Source organism: Lygodium microphyllum, chromosome 1, assembly GCF_053477565.2.
Source record: "Lygodium microphyllum isolate KBCC chromosome 1, Lygodium_microphyllum_v1.1.10, whole genome shotgun sequence".
Classification (NCBI taxonomy): domain Eukaryota; kingdom Viridiplantae; phylum Streptophyta; class Polypodiopsida; order Schizaeales; family Lygodiaceae; genus Lygodium; species Lygodium microphyllum.
The window spans coordinates 167,641,595-167,662,771 of record NC_141135.1 but is presented as its reverse complement, the minus strand read 5'-3'; the positions used below and the strand labels follow the sequence as shown (position 1 = coordinate 167,662,771).

General features: G+C 37.0%; 1 protein-coding gene across 5 annotated transcripts in view; it reads right to left on the bottom strand.

Annotated features, from left to right (window-relative positions):
* Positions 1-19,737, bottom strand: part of LOC148041951 (laccase-10-like) — a 38,094-nt gene extending 18,357 nt beyond the window's left edge. For 2 of the 5 annotated variants that reach the window (XM_087684383.1, XM_087684392.1), the window contains exons 1-7: positions 19,381-19,737; positions 18,284-18,435; positions 17,456-17,703; positions 15,784-15,912; positions 13,471-14,042; positions 12,754-13,120; positions 9,595-9,944 (exon numbers count right to left, since the gene is read on the bottom strand). In XM_087684383.1, coding sequence (XP_087540509.1) covers positions 9,595-9,944; positions 12,754-13,120; positions 13,471-14,042; positions 15,784-15,912; positions 17,456-17,703; positions 18,284-18,435; positions 19,381-19,527 — 1,965 coding nt within the window. In that variant the 5' untranslated portion in view covers positions 19,528-19,737. Of the gene's footprint in view, positions 1-9,053; positions 9,244-9,376; positions 9,435-9,594; positions 9,945-12,004; positions 12,405-12,753; positions 13,121-13,470; positions 14,043-15,783; positions 15,913-17,455; positions 17,704-18,283; positions 18,436-19,380 lie in introns of those variants that run through there. The other 3 variants (XM_087684399.1, XM_087684407.1, XM_087684416.1) reach the window with 3 other exon arrangements.
* Between the last annotated feature and the right edge of the window lie 1,440 nt (positions 19,738-21,177).

The window sequence follows — 21,177 nt, the reverse complement described above, 5'->3', positions numbered from 1 at the left end:
GGTACAATGGCACACAAGAAGTTCAAGATTTAGAGATTCAAATTGGTTCATACATTGAAAGAAAAAACTTCTTAGTTGTTCCATTACAGTCGAGTGACATTATTTTAGGAATGCCTTGGAGACACCAACATAATCCAAATATAGATTATTCCACGCACACAATGAATATTAATTTTCAAGGAAAATCTATTACATTATATGGTATGCATGCATCTAGTATTTTTCCACTGCTTTTGCATACTCAAGCAAAACGTGCATTATGCAAGAGTACTAAATCATATCTCATTTGGGTGAATGAATTGCAAGCAAAGGAAAATCATATGCACCCTAGGCATAAGGAATTTCTTGCATATTTTAAGGATTGTTTTGCCGAAGACCTACCACCAGGTTTACCTCCTTCACGACCAGAAGACCATAAGATTGATTTGATCCCTAGCACACAACCACCGTGCAAAGCACCATATAGGCACAATCAAATAGAGCAAAAAGAAATCCAGAGTCAAGTAGAAGAATTACTAAATAGAGGTTTAATTCGACCTAGCAGTTCTCCATTCGGTGCACCTGTACTCTTAGTTAAGAAAAAGAATAATACCTATCGTATGTGTATTGACTACCGAGCTTTAAATAAGATCACTGTAAAGAATAGGTATCCTATACCTAGAGTTGATGACCTTATGGACAAACTGCAAGGATCTTCTATATTTAGTAAAATTGACCTTAAGTCTGGATATCATCAGGTGAGGCTAGATAAATCTGACATATTTAAGACTGCATTCAGAACACAATTTGGCCATTACGAATTCTTAGTCATGCCATTCGGATTGACTAATGCACCTGCCACCTTTAGTAGAATGATGAACCGTATCTTTTTGAAATATCAGTACTGTGTGATTGTTTTCTTTGATGATATTTGGGTGTTTAGTCAAAGTGAAAAAGAGCATTATGAGCATTTATCATTAGTTTTTCAATTACTGAAAGAAAATCAATTGTTTGCAAATCCTGAAAAGAGTGAATTCTTTAAGACAGAAATAGAATATTTAGGTCATATTGTATCAAAAGAAGGAATTAAAGTTGATCCTAAGAAAATTGATGCAATATTGAATTGGCATGTTCCTAAAAACGTGCATGAGTAACGCTCATTCCTTGGTCTTGCTAGTTTCTATAGGAAGTTTATACGTAATTTTTCATTACTTGCTTTACCATTAACCAAACTTCTTAAGAAAGGAATTGTTTATCAATGGACTGAAACTCAGCAGAAATCCTTTGGTTTACTGAAACGTGCATTAACCAATGCCCCTGTTCTACAATTACCTGACTTTAATAGACCATTCTTTCTAGTTGTGACTGATGCTAGCGGATCAGGAATAGGAGCCGTACTAATGCAAGACAATCATCCAATAGCATATTCTAGTTCTAAGCTGAAACCCTCTGAGCTGAAATATTCCACTTATGACAAAGAATTATTAGCAGTTGTACAAGCATTAAGACAGTGGAAACACTACTTAATGGGTTCAGAATTCATGATAAAGACCGATCAGCAAAGCATTAGACATTTACTTAGCCAACCCCAAATCTCTGACCGACATATCAAATGGGCTTCCTTCATTCAAAGTTTTCATCCTATCATTCAATACCAACCTAGAAAAGAAAATGTAGTTGCTGATGCATTGAGTAGAAGACCTGCAATTCATAATATTTTTGTCATATCTTTTGATTCTTTGATTGCTATGAAAGATACATATCACCAGGATATTACTTTTCATTCTGATTGGCAAAAATTAGTTTAAAATAATTTCATTCCTGTTGATTCATTGTTATATAATGATGGATTTATGTTTTATGAAAAGAGACTGTGTGTTACTATTCCATTCCGATCTTTTGTTTTGAATGAAATTCATTGTCCCCCATATCAAGGTCATAGAGGTATCATATCTACATTACGCATGTTAACTGAAGATTTTTATTGGCTGCATATGGATGCAGATGTATCTAATTTCGTTTCTGAATGTTTGATTTGTCAAAGAGTTAAGAGACATCATGGTAAACAGTATGGATTACTAATGCCTTTGTCTATTCCATCTAAACCTTGGGAACAAATTTCTATGGATTTCATTACTGGTTTACCAAATACTAAATCTAACCATGACATGATTTGGACAGTTGTAGATAGATTTAGTAAGCAAGCATATTTCATTCCATGTAAGAAAACTTTAACAGCATCACAAGCAGCACAATTATTTTTGAAAACTGTTTTTACTAACCATGGATTGCCAAAAGTGATTATTTCAGATCGTGATTCTAGATTTTGTAACAATTTTTGGATTACTCTGTTTGCAAATCTAGGCACAAAGATTGATTTCTCATCTGCATTTCATCCAGAAACAAATGGACAAACAGAAGCCACAAATAGCACCATTCTAGATCTTTTACGTGTATACACTATCTCTAAACCTCAGACATGGGATACTCATTTGCATTTATTACAGTTTGCATATAACAATACACCGCACACATCTACAAAGAAAGCACCTTTTGAAGTCATTTATGGATATAGATTATCTACACCTGTTGCATCTTTGTCTAATAGAATTCAGAGTGCTGATGATATTGCTAGTATGCATAATAGTATTTTTGATGAGGTTAAGGATATGATTGCTAAAGCCCAACAATCATATACCAAACAAGCCAACAAGAAAAGACAAGCCATGAATTTCAAAATTGATGATTATGTTTGGCTGAGAATAGAAAAACGTAGACTGCAAAGTGTAGATAGACATCCAGTTGTCAAATTAGCTCCTAGATTCTATGGACCATTTAGAATCATTCATAAAATTAATGATAATGCATTCAAGTTAGAATTACCATCTCATTGGAAAATTCACAACACGTTTCACATTAGTTTATTGAGACCATTTAGAGGCCAATTACCTATCCACCCTGTTTATGAAAACCCACCTTTATTAGAGGAAGAGACTGAAATACTTGAACCAGAAGCTATCATAGACACTGACTATATAACCACTAGAACTGGCCGAAGGTATTCTAGATATTTAGTAAAATTTAAGAACCATCCTGTAGAGGAAGCACAATGGATGCACACTAGAGACTTAAATGCTTTCCCCACTCTATTAGCTCCACATTGAGCTAATAGCAATTTAGGTCAATTGCTATCCCGCCCCGGGGGTATGATGCCAGGAGGCATATTCCACGGTGGATTCCGTGCCATGGTGGACTCCGTGAGGTTTTACGGTGGATTCCGTAAACTTAGATGACCGGGGCTCATACACAAAGAGGATTCTTTGTGCGAGAAGTTGATGGGGATGCCTGTCCTTTTTGGGCGTTTCATTAATTTAGTGTGTACATGGGTGATTCCATAGTGGGTGATTCCGCAAAATGCATATTAAATTAATAAACGTTTATGAGTTTAGAGTGCGCACTCGTAATAAATTAAGGTTAGGATTTATTTCTAACCAGTTGATTTATTTATGTAGCTGAAGACTGCTAGGTATTCACTTTTGTCGGTTTAATTGTATTATTTTACTAATGATTGTGAATGCTTCAGTTGATGTGTAGAGATAGCAGCAGTGGCGGAGGAAAGCATTGGAGTCTAGCGAGTATTCGACCTTTGGATTATATTTTGATAGGCGCCACGCCTATATTTTGTTATGTCTATTGAGACATCGATTATTGATTATTATTTTGTATGTGCCTATGCGCACGGATATGTTATTTCTATTTGGACATTGAGATTGGGCGTGCCAAACTCTATGGGCACTGTCCATTAGCTTTATTTCCTATTTTTGTAGAAAGTAAACTCAAAAGCTAAAAGCTTGTGATATTTTTGTAAATTGGGCTATTATTGAGCATGAAGATGGAGATATACATAAAATACATGCTTGGTGAAGCGCTCACACAAGGCATGGGGGGAGATTGAACCCAATTGGTCTCTTGCTTCTTGTCGTTCATGCTTTTACATTGTTTTTTGTGCAAAAAGGTAGAGTTCATTGTTCTTGGGGACCTTCCGGGATTCACTACGTGAGCATACTGCGACCGATCTGCGCACCAACTATAAATAGCATGTTGATAGAACTCTTGCTGTAGCAAAAGTGCTTGATTTTTTGCTGATGCATGGAGTTTAAGTTGAATTTCTCTATGAAGAGTGTGCCAAGCATGTAGTCAATCGCTATAATACTTCCTTGTAGGTTCTATTGGCTCCTTTCTCCATTCGATGGATTGTAGTATTTAGACTCATCCCAATTGTTTTGTAATCTTGTGAAGGATATCTTCATCTATGCTTGAGTCTGATGAGTTAGTATTCTTAGCTTTCCTTATCTAGCTAAACCATACGATCTATGATCTAGGCATTGTTAATTTCATTCCTTTTTCTCATAACCTCAACTTCTTGCAACTTATGTGATGATGATTATGTGGTGATGCGATGTTATGGGTGGCAGTACATGGTGATCTCTGGGCTTATATAAATGTCAATGTTGATTATGGTATTGTAATATGTGCTAGAAGAACTATCAGACAACAAATATAACTAGAGAATCAAAAAACCTCATTCCCCACATAGGCAATAGACTATATGATTATGTTATGATTATGTGGTCCCTCGATGTTGCAAGTGGCGATAGGTGGTGATCTCTGGGTTTTTAAAAATTTCAATGTTGACTATGGTATTCTAGGGAGTTATATTGAGGAGGTGACCATCATGTTGATATGACCCATTATCATTTGGTGGTGATCTTCATGTGCTATGAATCACCCATGGGTCAGCACCAACTTGGTGGTGACCCTCGTGGGTGGCGAGGGTGAGACCCACAAGTGCCAAGTGTGATATTATGTTTTGGGAAACCACCCTAATATCCCCCTTTGGCCGATCAATAGCCCCCTCCTCATTTTGGTATCCCAATCCCAATGGCATGTGGCACTAGTTCATCAATCAAAGCTCCACCCTTGCCACCCATGAGGGTCACCACCAAGTTGGTATTTCATGACAATATCAATTAGCATTTTAGGTACTCTATGACAATATCAATTAGCATTTTAGTAATGAAAAAAGCCATAGAGTACCTAGAAGCTTCAAATGGCACTGAAACGATTTCAAAAGTGACAAATGTATCCAAAAATACAAAATTCTACAAAAAGATTAAGAGAAAGTACAAAAAAGCATAAGAGCATGAGACAGTACAAATAAGCTTGTTAATGAGACGAGAACAACCAAAGAGAGTACCAAGAAGCACCAAATGGTACTAAAAGGGTTTCAAGAATACCAAATGTATCCAAAAAAACCAAGTGCTCCAAAACAATTAAAAAACAATAAAGAACCAATTCCACCAAAGGTTCAATAATCCCAGAGTACCAAAATATGCCAAATGCTCCCTACATTTGTATGTGTACCAAATGCAATCCCTAAACCTAATGAACCAAAGAGAACCAAATGTATCAAACATGACCAAATATACCAAAGAGTACAAGAAACACCAAAATATACCAAAAGGATCCAAAGTTTGTATCAATAAGCTTTTTAGTAAGAAGATCAGCCAGAGAGTTCCAAGGAGCACTAGATGGTATTGAAAGGGTTTCAAGAGTACTAGATATATCCAAAACCACGAAGCGTTCCCATAAGATCAAGAGGCAATACTAGGGACAAACCAAGAAAAATTACATTGAGCATACCTGCTCAAGCTCAACCTCTTATCCTAGTAGTTCTATGTTCTCATTGACCCCGAGACATTGTAGCATTTGTTGGCTCACTCCTAGGTCACAGCCTCCGCCTCCTTTACCTCTACATTATTACTGGAATTTGTTGTTGGAGCTCTTGGAAGCATGTTTTATACACTTTAATGATGTCCTTTATGTGCTTGGGCACTACGCATTTGACCTCTTGTTCCTAAGAAATGCCTCCTTCTTTTGCTAGATCAAAGCCTTCAACTCCAATAGCCTATTCTGTGTACTCTAGGTCTTGCCAGGCATCCTCTTCAACAATGACTCCAAGTCAACAGTGTAATCATAGACTGGTTTTGCATACCTAGACTAGCCCTACATACCCAGGCTCCAGCTCTGTACAACCTAGCTTTGTACAAAGCTCCCTCTCATAGACTTTGCGAAGCGAGGATTCTTTCTACGAGGGACACTGACCTAAGAGGCACCATTCATCCTTCTCCATGCCTCAATCTTCTTTTCCAACCCCCCTGGCCTAGTCTTGCACATTTGAGTCACATTTTGCCCAACCTTGCCCATGCCACTTTGTGGTGTACCGGGTCTTCTGTCCCATCATGGCATCTCTCAAATGCATAGCACCACGCAAACCTAGTTGTGATCTCACCACAAGATAGAGGTGCTTGATACACCTTATGGAAAAGGAACCTACAATCTTTCACCAAGTGAGGGTGCATGTGGCTTAGGTAGATCTTTGCACCTTTTTTATGCTTGTGTGAGGGCAACTTCACCTAAGTCCTTTGGAAGCATCCCTTCTAGACTCAGGCCATACTCTTGGTGTAGCTCCTGTACCCCATAGCAAAATTTGCTAAATTGTGGATAGTCTTCCATTATATTTTTTCCTAAGAGATGTCAATCGACACTCGAAGCTAGACATACCATGGTCCTCTTTTGAAAGTAAAATAATACTTAATGTATATAAAATTTGGGATGATGTAAGACACATCTCCATGGCATTATTATCAGCTATGCTCATTAGTGGGACTGATGGAAGTGGCAACATAGCTCATTTTCTTTATTAGAATTAGGTAAAGATGACTACTAGTCTAGTCAACTCTAGTTTCCACTATCGACAATCAAGTGTGCAAAGAACCTTAGATTCTTATAACTTTTCTACAACTTGTGAACAAATGCTTATAATACCATTGTTTGTAGTGCTAGTTATAACACTATCCACTCTCTACAAGATAATTTGGAGTAGCAAAATGTCCAAAATATAAAATAAAAATAGAAAATCAATAACAAATAGATATTTAGAAAATAAAGTTGGATCTTGTATTTGATCAATATAACTTTGTGTAAATCCAAGGTGCAGATTAGCAAACTCAACATTGGTGTCCATTTGCAAAAAGTTTTGCAAGCAATCACATGGCACTACTATATTCTTAATTAAAAGGCTTTCTAGTGATGGATTGATTTGCTTGAATCTCAATGAACAAATTTTGATATGCACTATACCAGCCTTGCTACATTTCCCTGCTCTTCTGAAAGTGAACCTTGCACTACTTGGTACTTATAGGAACATTTTCCATGGTCAAATATATGAGCATAGTTAGCATCTCTGACCTTAATTTTTTTCTTTTCTATCTCAGAAACAAGTGTTCTAGCTCTACATCAATCATTACAGACCAAGATATTCATAGCAACAATTATAGTTGACCCTTCTAGTGTGTTGATCAAACCATAGGCAATTGAAAACTAGAGAGTAGCAAGTTGCTTTGGAAAGTCTACTAACTGCTCACTGTGACAACAAAGCACATCCTTCTTCATGTCTTTAGATATGTTTTGTGAAACCAGACCCAAGCTCGAAGAATAACCCTACCATGAAATCTTTCCTATACAATCTTGTAGCTTCTCATAAAAGTGTTTTCTTTGTGGGTGCTTTTTGTTGGAGACTAAAAAGAATTGAGTGTTTCCTTTGGCATCAATCCACCAACAACATCCTAGCTTCTTCCAAGCCTTCTTTGCAACTTGCATGACTTCAATCTCTCTTGCATCCTCTTACATTCGCACAGCTACATAAATATTAGCTATGCAAATGTAGGTTGAAGCAACAATTTTATATATCTCACGAATACAACTAAAAGCTAGTCTCCTAATCCTCGTAGCCAACTTGTCCTGCATTGGGAAGAGCTGCAATTTGATTGCCATGCAAATGCAAGATTGCAGACTAAGGAAGGGCAGGTAGGGTTGCAATTTTCAGCACTCATTGACTCTTTAATTTGCAAGCATTTCTTACATCCTAAACACAATTCTCACCCTCACCACATACAAGGGTCATGACCATGCAATATGAGGGCCTCCACCATTGAGATGGGGATCTTTCACTTGGTGCTGACCCATGTGGGGTTCATTGCATAAAAGGGTCAAGCGATGTGGTACTCTCCAACCTTAGGAGAGGGGCCTTTCTTGCTTTGTGTAATGATCCATCGTGGGTCTAAACCATGCGAGGGTCATGACTGAGTAACAAGCTCTTAAAATTTGAAGTAGTGAGATTGACCATATGTGCAAGTATGGCGTAGACTACATGAAGACCTAGCTAAATGTGGAAAAACATATAACAAACAAAGTGAATCCCAAACAAAGTAATACCATGGCATCTCACCTCTACGTTTGGTCGAGGAATTGTCTTCATCATTAAATCGGACTGGCATTTTCTCAAATTTCTCCATGGAGAAACTATCCATGCTTGCACTAGTGGTTGGGGTCCGTGTCTCCTCCCATATCAGACCGTGGTGTCGTATTGATGCTATGAGGGGATTTTGTCCCCTAGTTGTCCTTTGTCATTGGAGGCTTCATTGGGGTGGTCTTAATGACCCCCTTCCTTGATGGAGTCCTCATGGCAATAGGCAAACTAGGTGCAAAGCACCAAGAAGAGAGTTTGAGAGCGGCATAACAACGAGCCATGGGGGCTACATTGAGAGCTTAATGGCTAGAGGGGACTTGTGGTGTATCTGGGGTAGTGACCCGTAGTACATCTCCTATGCCTCATCTATTGGATGATAGTGAGATTCATTTGTGGGATAGGACGTTTCTTAGTAGTTCAAACTCGAGTCTACTCGACAGAACTCCATCCATATGTGATCATAATGACACCATAGATGTACATCACAACTTGACATCATTTGGGCTGGCGACATGCTCAAAATTCTATATATTTTAACTTTTCTTATCCAGGGATTTCCCTCTAAAATCCAAATTAAGATTTATTGGAAGCACCAACCGCGCACAAACAAAACGGGTCCTTTTATTGTACCACCAAATCGTGCTTTCACCCACCTAGGGTTATTTTTACCTAGATTGCAATTTTTTTTTCCAATGGTATATTTTATAAATTGCATAGAATTTTCTCTCTCCTCAATTTCTTACAGGGCCAAAAATTGACCTCAAATCTCCCCTAATGGGTGATTTGCCCAAAACATCCTCAATAGCTTTAGGAGCATGGGCTTATTGCCAATCTCATCTACCACATGTGGGATGGTGAATAGAAGGTAGCCCCACTCCTCACAATCCTCTTACCTGAATACATTTGTAAGAAAACAACAATTTAGAGTACTTATCATGCAATAATATTGCTTTGATGTCACCATTGACCAAAACCAATGTATGCATGTATAAGCATGCATTGGAAAATTTGACATGTGGCACCCACCATAGTACAACTGTATGTGCTAGAAGTAAGAACATCTGATGGTAGATCTCATGAAGTCCTAAATGCATAAAACACAAATCAAACAAAGTGAATCCCAAACCATAGCACCATAGCTCTAGAAACTAATAGTCACAAAATGATATACATGCAAAGCAAAAACCCAAGTAGCTTGTATAAAATAACTTGGGCATATGCACAGTAACAATATGGAAGCTCACCTTTAGGGTTTGTTGTAACTTCTCTTCATCACCAAATAGGTTTGAGGTTCTCTCCAATTGCTCCATAGAGTAGCTATCCTTGCTTGTGTAAGTGCTTGGGGTTCGCTTCTCCTTGAGCACAAACCATGGTATCTTGTTGATGCTATGAGGAGATTTCTTCTCCTCCTTAACCTTCTTCTTTGGGAGCTTCTCCAGGGTGGATTCAACTCCTCCCTTCCTTTGTGGAGTCCTCATAACAATAGGAAAATTGTGCAAAGCATCGAGAAGAGAGCTTGTGGGCACAACAATAGGGCGTGGCAGTTGTTTGAGAAAATGGCTAGAGGAGGTGTGTTGTATCTGGGGCAAGGAGCCTGCATAGGTATGCTATGCACTCTCAATCAATCTCCCTCAAAGCGATGAGATTTAGGCTACGCAAGAGAGGATGGTTCATAGCTATTTAAATTCCACCCAATCTCACACCCCATCATAATGTCAGCATAATTCCTAATATTATATTTTCACCCCTTCTTATTTTTGTCTTTTCATGCACCCTATTGATTTCCCCCCTGCCCCCTCCCCCTCCCCCCCCCCCCCCCCCTTAACTAAGTAATAATACAAACATGTCTTCTTTCACATCACTTTGGGTTTGAGTATTTTATGACCACTTGAATATTCTTAGAATTTTAACTATCATCATCAAAGGAATTCCCTCCAAAATCCAAATTATTAAGTAATGGAAGCACCAACCAAGTAGAAACAAAATTGGTTCTTTTTTTTTTGCCACCAAACCATGCTTTCACCCATGCTCTTTATGAAATTCATTCCTAACGAAGTAAAAGTACCTTAGATTCATTAAAAAAAAGTTACCTATCCCCAAAAAATAATCATAGCCTTAAATGGATAGTCAAGAGGTCATACATCAAACCTTACTAAACATACCCCACTTTGGAGGACTTTATATATCTTTCTTTGATCGAATCATCCACAATACCATTGGTAAACTTGTTACTTGCTCAAGTGGACACCTTTTTTGGAGTGCATTTTCATGGAGTCTTCATTACAATAAAAATGGAACAAGCACCAAGCATCATAAAACAACCATATATTGGAGACCCTTTCCATTTCTACCCATATTTTTGAGATCCTTACGTGCAAAAGTATCTTCAACAATTCAAAAAGAGAACACAACTCTAACAATTGCATAAACCAAGATTCTTACTGTAAATCTTGCCATTCTAGCATACAATACACAATCCACATGGTCATTAAAATCAATTATTTATTGTAATTTCTACTACATAAAGAGTAAGCAATGCACTATTTAAAAAGATAAGAGAACTTTGAATTAGGTTAATTATTAGAGTTTAGTCTACTTACAACTCTCACTACAATGATAGGAATCTTGCACATACAATAGCAAATGCCAATAGACTTGTGAATCTAATGCATCTTAGGACATCACATATATGTCTTTGGGGGGTCTCCCCTTACTCCCCCACCCCCACCCCCACCCCCGCCCCCCCCCCCCCCCCCCCCCCCCCTAAGGCTCAACTTTTAAATTCCCCTTTCTTTTTTCTTTTCTTCCTTATGTATGTATGTTTGTGTGTATGAATAATATGAAATAATTTTAATTAAAAAATGTAACATGTTTTAAAAATTTTACATAAATAAAATAAATAATTTTAATAAAATTAAAAATTAAAAATTGATAATATTTCAAATTAAGTCAAGAAAAGTAATAACAAATTGAAATAAGCTAGGGAATCTTTTATATTATATCCTTCTATATATAAAAAATGTATACAAATTGTATTTTTAAAATACCTTACTTTAACCCACGTGATGCACACATATATTCATGAGTAACTTACCCGAGATGGAATCCCACATGGGAGGCACCTCTCCTTCCTCTAGTGCAAAGGAATAATAGTTTTTTCTTTGATAAGTGAAACATGATTTTATATTTCATGTTCTATAAAAGAATCATTTCTATCTATATGGCTATCTTTATTTGTTAATGTGATCTCATTACTTATCCTTCAATAATATTTATTCCCAAAGGACTATCATGATGATCTTTACTCTTTCCATCATGAAATGGTGGAAATTGGGAAATAAGTTCTTTTGATTGATGGCATAGTCAATCAAATCCTAATAGATGAATTTTTTGATCTACATTGTGATGTCACATACTACACGCATGTCCACATGCAATTTTAGTTTTGCATAACCATAAAGAGGTATGCAATTATAGGTTCCTCTTTTGCAAAGTTTTTCCACCATTAAATAAAGGAAAGAGATTTAGCTTGTTCACTTAATCCTAACATGCAAGATTTTTCTTTGTGGTTCTCTTGTCAATGGTGCAACTTCTTATGGCATCTATAGTTGAGATAGCATGAAAGTTTGAAAATGAACTCCCACTACTCTTTCTTAAAGCGTTGGATACTTGTAGATATAGTATGAGCACCTCACACAATAGAACATGCACTTTTACATTATTTAGAAGTTAGCATCTTCCAAGAAAATGAATAGACAAAAGTGAAATATTATCTCAAGAAAATGATAAGTTTAGCTAGTATTGAAAAGAAAGCAAAGGATGGATATGTTTGTGCACTACTTCTTCCCTGACTTACAATGTTGGATTTCAAGGAAATGAGGTGATTGTTGAGCTGATGAAATGACAAATAGCTAGCCTTGAAATTAACATTTAGGAAAGTCACTTGGAGGTGGAGGTAATGTGGCTTCAAGGCCCTCACCATTCTTTACAATGAAAGCCATTGACATGCCCCAAGATGTGTGAATCTCTAAGTGACAATGCATATACCATACACCTACAAGAATGTCAAGATTTTATCAAGATGTATGCTTAATTAGGAGAGTTCAAATTAATAAGAGTATAAAATTTTCATAATAATAAATAATAAAGTGATGGAGATGATCTCTATGAGGTTGATGCATTGAAACAACATCTTCTAAGGAAAAGAATGTTATATGTCAAAAAATTATATGGCCATAAAGGGGAGTTGACTAAGACCTACGACTTCATTACAAAAATCCTCTCATCAAAATTGAGTGTCTTTCATAAGAGTTTGTATTAAAAATGTAGTATTAAACATTAAACGCAAACTAAACAACAATGTTATGGAATTAATTATAAAAGGCTTAAGGTTGGTAAATTACCTGGATTTGTTGTGGTGAAGCGTATAGCTGCCCATCCTCCAGAAGGAACTGCAATTGTGTTTCTAGATGGTGGATCATGTAAATTGAAGTTTGCAGGGTCAGTAGTGGCATTGTAGTTACCAAATCCAGTCCCAACAATATAGAAATTTGTCCCATGCAAGTGAATGGGATGGCTCTCAATAGCAAAGGTGGATGTGTCTTGGAATACTAATTGGACACTCTTGTTAAACTCTAGTACTTTAACCTTGGTGCCCAAGACTGAGGTAGGAATATTGTTTACTTCATTTGCACTTGTATAGTCAAATGGATAAGGAGGATTATTTGGGAAATCTGTATCATACACCCCACTTATATTGTAGTAATAAGCCTGCATATGGAAGTACAATTTCTAGTTAGCAAAATCTCCAAAAGCTCTCTTAAAGTTCAAATTGAAGTACATTTTTTCCCTTAAAATTGAAGTTGAAGTACATTTTCTACGATCTTCCATATTAGGACTTCCAAGTTAGTTCTTTCATTTTCACAAGATTACCTCATGAAGTGTATATTGAGAAAAATTGCCATTTGTTTTTCTCTAAGTCATGATAAGCATGTCTTCAACATTCAACCACCATATTAAACAACAAATGCGAAAGCTAGAAGATAAACCAATCATACTACATGATATATGCAAGAAGAACCTTGAACGTGGTAGATTATTTTTAAAGGACTTGAAGTTACCTCTAGCAAGGATATTGTGGGATCTTTGAAGGTGATGTTGTTGATGGCAGTCATCAAGGTGTTTCGATCTGAAAAAGGCTGGGTGATATAGCTAAGGGTGTAGAAAAGGTCATAGTCAATTTTCATTGGCAAGTTATAATAAAAGTAACCTTTAGACTCATATTGACCTTTAAGGCTTTTTGTGAAGTTACTTGCATAGTATTTGTCATCATAGGCAGGAAATGTTGGGAACGGCAAGGTTGAAACTTCAACTTCTTGGGCACCATTATAATGTAAGAGAGCAGAGGTGGGAGTGGGCAAATAGGGGATGAGAGTATCATTGGCAGGTGAGAACACAGTAGCTACCATTAAATATTGGCTTACGGCCTTATCTGCCTTCATGATGACACTGTTGGTCTGCCCAGGAGCTAATATCACTACGTCAGTTCTAAAGGGCTTTGTATACTCTCCATCTGCTTCTACAATTGTCATGGTGTGATTTGCAATTGAAAAATACATTTGCACATTCAAAGCTGCATTTATCAAGTGCAACATATACATATGTCCCTTTGTCACATTGAACCTCGTCATTTCTGCAAGAATGTTAATAAGGTTAGCATAAGAGCTCATGTCAAGTGTCACAAAACTAAACTAATATCTTGATATTTTTAAAAGTCCCCAAGTACCTTGATCTTTGCATGACCTCAAGCCTAATTAAGATGTTAGCATACATTTATACAATAATATATTGTGCATTATAATTAAAGGGTATTACAAGATAATGAGTATTTTTATTCCAATATTTTGATTCATGTAAGTAGAATTTACTAGTCCTTCTACACAAAATAGGCACTTATGGTAGAAAGGCATGTTCATTGAGAATGAAGAGTTTAACTCATTGCACATAATCAATGCAATAATCAACATTCAATTTGTACCAACAAAGCATGAAAATAAAGAGTGGCATTGATCCTTTCAGTTCTTTTCACCATTGCCAACCAAATCAACAAAATGAAGACCCATTGAGGAATAATGTTTTGAAATTGTGTTAAAAATAAATGATTTACCTCTTTGTTCCAACAATGTTGTCTTTCATAGATTGTCACCCTTGTTAATGTAGTGCTTATGAGAGTGAATTGTGGCTAAGCATTCCTAAAGTTCTATGATGCATAGTTAAAACATAAGTATATTTTGAATTCTAAGATATAAGTTCTCTCTAATTTCCATGAGAGCATTGATAGTGCTACCACTTTTTGAATGATTGAGACCACAAAACTCGATCAAACTTGCAAGTGTTGAGGATTTCGACATGAAAAGCATGAATTACATAAGCCACGTGATTTCTTATTTGGTGAAGATGGCATCCAAGAACCAAGAAAAGGACTTCCATGAGGGGAATTAGAAGGGTTTGGATAGCAATGCCTTCCAAAAATTTTGAAATTCACCTTGTGGAGGCTGGTGATGAATAAATTATCAACCAAAGAAAGATTAAGTCTATGAGGATTGCATCTCTTTACTCTTTTTACAAGAGGGAGGATGAACCACTTAGACATATCATTTTGGAATGCAAAGAGATTAAGAAGGTGTGGAGAGGAATATAAAAATATGTCTAAAGAGAGCTAGATTCTCTAAAGATTTTGATTTCAAGCTAATACTTTTTGGGGATAAATGAGCTAGGGCTGAAGTCACAATCAAGTTCTTGAATGTGATTAGGCTAGCTATATTCATAGAGGTGTAGAAATTGACAAACAATAGGGGCTTTGGGCAAGTCTTATTTGTGATGCTATCTTGATGGTTAAGTAGCTTAATTTAGGGGTGAAGTCCTAGTAGCTTTGAAAGGTTATGATGATAAGGATAAAGTCTACAAAGTGTTTTACGAAGCTTTAAAGAAGGCCTAAGGCTAGCACTTGCAAAATGCCCTTAGATGAAAATGTATTATACAAATGATTTTTCCTATAATATCAAATTCATGCGCATTTTGAAAAAAACACTGTTTAAGTTGACAACACTCGAAGTTGATATATTTACTAGAGCACTAAATACTTAGAAACTCTTTAATTCTCCTCAATTTATAAATTGCAACTTTCATCAAGTAATTAATAACACATTATCCAATTTCAAATTTACCACATTCTTATCTCTCTCAAATCCATACGATCCTAATGTTCTTTCCACTCATGCAACAATAAAAGAAATTGATCATATCCTTTATAAGATGCAAATGTTTACATCATTTTGCCATTCATGCAATATTATCCACCGAGACTAGTTTGGTAAAAGCATTGATGTTGCTATGTGCGGCTTATATGTAGTTTATTATGATCCTTATAATACCTTGTGTGGAGCAATTTGATGGGTATCCAGGTTGCCCATTGATGGTACGAGCATTTGAGTGATTATAACCTCTACCTGTGGACAAAGCTTCTTCAATTACAGCCTCCACATCAGCATTCCACCACTCTCCTGTAAATAATATAGAGAAAGCAAGCAACATTATGTAAAGGAAAAAGAAAATATTGTCCCAATTTTCACCCATGAGGATATCTAAAAATTTCACAGTTTTACATCTCTTCACATTTTACCTAAGTGCCTTTGTATAGGTCTTTTTGACCAACTTCGACAAAGTGCTCCACAATATGCACATGCAAACATGCATACACCCATACATGCACATATAGTTGCACCTACACATGTGCACGTGTGCACACACCACATGCATGCAAAATGTGTGCGTGCGTGCGTGCGTGCGTGCGTGCGTGCGTGCGTGTGTGTGTGTGTGTGTGTGTGTGTGTGTGTGTGTGTGTGTGCATGTGCGTGCGTGCGTGTGTGCGTGCGTGCGTGCGCGCAATATATATGTTTATGCATGCATGCATGTTCGGTAACATGTACATAAGTATGTTGAAATTCATTGACTACTTGTCAAATCCATGCTTATATATTTTCATGATCTTACTTTACATTTATGATTTCACTTCAAGTGAGTCCTTTAAGGTTAATAAAATATCATATCTTTCCCCATGTTGTCATTATTTCCCTTCACACAATGTTAGTTATTACAAACTTAAATTAAATAACAATGTATTGAAAGGTTATTTGAAAGTGACCTAATGGTTAGAGCTTTGAGAATCATCATATTTATATTAGCATGCTCAAGTATCAAAGGTAGAGCACCCTTCAAGAAAGGCAAGAGTGGTATGATTCATGTATTTTAAAGTGACTCCATCCTGTAAATCTTACACAAATAGTTGAATCCATGTCCATAAAAAAACTAGAGTTTGGGCCTAGCCTTTTCATCTTTGAAGACGGGATTTATACACCTAAAAAGATTAGGTGCTCACTATACCAAATGACTCAAAGCTAAAGTTTTCAAGTAGTACTCTTACAGGACAACAAGAGTTGTCTTCACAGAGCTTCTTAAATAATTGAATCTAGCCCACCCAAGGCTTTAATTTGACTTGTTCAACTACATATCCTTTTCTAATTTGGCCTAATTGGTGACTTCTTTTGAAAACTTACTTTACAGGTAGAAACTATGATGCCATTTGATTGATACTAAAGCTTTTGAAACACCTCTAGGGGAAATATTTTCCTTGTTGAGTGGTTGAATGTCATTTAAAGCCTTCCCAAAGCTAATTTGTATATTTAATCCTACCAACAATATACTTTAATATGCATGTGGCATAAAATGCATTGGTGGAATCTCATCAATATAGACACTTGTTTGATGGGTCTCAAAAAGTACATATTTTTTATTAATTCTAAATACATAGTGTGCAAGACAAGAAAAGGTATATGGGTTTCTTTAAAAAGGGTGAGTCTCAAAATGAGATATGGTCATATTCACAATCCATACTAAAACACTCCATATTTTTGAAAGTGCCTCCTTTATAGTTTAATAGATTTAAAACAATCCGAATCATGCCACTTATGGTTGTCAACACAAAAAGAAGAAAAGCACAGTTCATGCTCAAGGCTTGCAAACATTGTTTTTATTTTGACTACCCACCTAGAATGATTGGTGGCAACTCGTCAGTTGGTGGATTAAAAGGTGTTGTCAAAGTAGGTTTAGGTCTTATAATAATGGCTCCATGGACAGTTGCCCTCAACCAGCTTATATGTGCATGCCAAAACAAGGTGCCTCTTTGATCAACTATTTGGAACTTGTGAACATAAGATTTGCCTTGTTGAATAGGGCATTGTGTAATGTAGGCCAGTCCATCCGCCCAAGCTGTAAGAAGCTGTCGAACGCCATGCCTAAACCAATAAAAACAATGTTTTAAGGAGAAGGGATGCAAAGTAAACTTAACAAACACCTAATATCAAAATAACTAACATTTATTACCACAATAGTGTGAAAATATGGCTCTGATATTAGCCACCTTCTCCCCAATACACAAAAAATAGAGATTAAACAAATTGTTTTAATGATTGTTTATATAAATCATGGATTAGCTCTCAAAAGTGTTTATCAAGCAAAAAGGGAAACAATGATTGGAGGAAAGTCTTATTGAATTTGGTAAACTAGTTCAACTTACATGCAAGAGAGCATTGATATGTGGCCATTTTAGGAGGTATAGGTTGCAAGCCACATTTGGCAAGCAACATTCCTTGTGTCAAGTTAGATTGGCAACTTTTGCCTTTCCTTAGTCCTTGAATATTTCAAGATATAAGATTTCACATAAAAACTACTTAAAAACACTTATGGATGGGGTCTAATATGAAGTCCCTATGGCTATTAACTATACAAGAGATGTGTGGAAGTGAGATTCCATACTATTAACACATTTGTAATGTAGCAACAATAAGTTTAGTACTATGGATTTAAGTAGTTTACCAATGGATTGTGATGTTGGATGGCACCAAGTTTGTGATGTTTATCAACACATGGTCTCCTTCGTTTACATACATTGTGGGGCCTGGAAACTTCCCATTCACAGTCACAATGGACCTTGTCTCACATAGCCGAGTGACATTCACATACTCCACCTACAAATCATGTGATCCAGTTAATCAAATGATATCAATGTCGCCCCATTTATTATTTTGTGACCTCTACACTTGATCTAAATACATATTTGGGTAGTGATGGCATCAAAGCCTGCAAGAGTTGCACTTGGCTACATAATATTGTAGGCAAGTTCACCATAGCCCTACGTGGATCTCTCTTTGTTTAAGGGTGCATTTGGAATACATGAGGAGCTTGACAATGGTAACCCATAGCTAAAAACGGTCTCACCCATTGCCTTGTGAGTGGCTATTCCACTTATCCCTGTTAGTGAAAGTTAATAACTTATTGAAAAAATCATCATGAACTTGTCTCATATGGCAAAAATTAAGCAACTATTGACAATAATATTGCAAGCAAGGTCATAGCTGTTGGCTTGCTAGTGGCTATTCCACTTATGGTTGTTAGTAAAAGCTAATAACTTACTAATAAATCATCATCAACTTGTCTTGTGTGACAATAATTAACTAATGGTAGGACAATATTGCAGGTAAGATCACACAGACTTATGTGGATGTCTCTTTGTTGAAGGTGCATTTGGGATACACGAGGAGCTTGTCAATGGTGGTCATGTAGACTTATGTGGATCTCTCTTTGTTGAAGGTGCATTTGGGATACATGTTGAAGGTGCACACAAATTATACAAATAGACTCTCTCTCTCTCTCTCTCTCTCTCTCTCTCTCTCTCTCTCTCTCTCTCTCTCTCTCAAAGTTGGATGGTTCGACTGAGAAGGATAAGATTATGAAAGAGTAGCAGGCCATAATTGTCCAATTTTCTTCGCACAGCAAGGCCTCCTTAAAAGCCAGTGTCTCTATATCTCACAAAAGAAATGCAGAGCCCCTCCAAAACAAGAGAAATTCACACACACACACACATTCACACAATCTCTCTCTCTCTCTCTCTCTCTCTCTCTCTCTCTACTTACATTCCAGTGGAAGTGATTGGTCGTGGAGCCTTCCGCCACAGCCCCAAAGCTGAGGATCAAGCGAAGGGTAATGAGAAGAGCAAGCTGATAATAAGCACGAGCATAATGAAAGCTGCTGATCCTGAAGAGAGTATAACAATGCTTCATAGTATGATGATGATGATGATGAAGGAAGCTGCTGGTGCCTGCGCCTGCTGAGAGCTATGGCGTCCTGCTACAAAACAAAGCAGGCTTGTGTGTTGTTCCGACTGCAGCTGGTGACCCATGAAAGGCAGCAGTACCCAGTGGGTTTAATAACGATTATACTCTCTGTCTCGCTCTCTCTCTCTAGATCAATCAATCAGTAGAGTGCTTTCAGGCGCTGCTGTATCATCACTAAAATAATGCCCAACAGGCTACAGTACCAGGAAATGCAACAGCACTCTGAGCAGTTATTATCATACGTCTCCATCACCAGTTAGGATAAGCGAATTATATATAAGTAGTGTAATTATTAAGAATCCTGATATTTAATTATTGCGCCGCGTAGGCGTGAATGGTGTATATTGACGTCCATTTGAGCACGCCGCATCGATGATGGGCTGGGTCCTGTTTTTATCATGGCTATCCTTCAATAAGCCTTAGTGGGCAGTGAATCTGCTCGACACCATCATCCATCGATCGATCGATCGATCATCATCTTCTTCTTTTTTTAAATTTTTTTAAAAATAAAGCAAAATATTCCCTGTCCACGTAGGGCCGCCTGTCTTTCCTCCTCGTGCTCATTTTTGCCAGCTCTGGCTCGGCAACCGCCCACGTGGGCCTTCTCTTCCCCTCCCGTGGGAATGCCTCTCCCTCCCTTGGGCCTCACGCCTTAAGAGTAGGGGACACACGCACATCTGCCTGATCACTTACGTGTCGAATAAGTAACGTTTGCTAGGTGTGACATGTCTTTTTTCTTTCTTATTTAGTGGAGGCTTTCCTATCAATGTTTGCAACTCACTTAGTACTAAATCTCAACTTTGTGTGAACACTAGGTGTAACTCTCCCAAATTGCACATACCCACATGCGTACGCGCACGCATGCGCGCGTGCACACACACACACACACACACAACATAAACTAGGGGATTGGCTATGCATCAACATGGGAGAAGACCTAGTTGATGTTGTTGGGTCTTTACAAACAAAAGTGAAAAAAGAGCAATCAACATTTCTTTTTTAAAATTTGTTTGAAGGTGGAATTCCATACGAGATGAGGACTTGCTTCCTCTGGCTAAAGCTTGACATGAGAGAATATCTAAAGGATACAAATTTTCATTGATCCAATAGGTGGCTATTAATCATGCAATCAATGTGTAAAAAGAAATGCTAGTGTAGGGGGAGAAGTTTCCCATGAGTAGAAACACATGTATGTGCCTATTTTAGTACAAATAAACATAGAGAAAGCTTCTACTATGAGGATGGAGAAAACATAAAACTCACCTCCTTGACATAGAGGACACATCTCTATTTGATAAATGTAATGAAGTTTCAAATAGTCATTCCATTGATTGAATTGTTCAACATTCATTTATAGGGCATTCCTATATATATATATATATATAGGGCATTCTATTGATTGAATTGTCTAACATTAATTTATGGGGCATTCCTCTAAATATATGTATATCTCGAAGAAGTCACCCATAAATATACAAGTATATCACGTGGGTTCAAAAGAATATATTTTTAAAATACTATTTTTACACAAAAGGGTACCATATATAGGGGTTATTCATAGATTGAAAGCAATACTCTAACTGCCGCTGAGTCAAG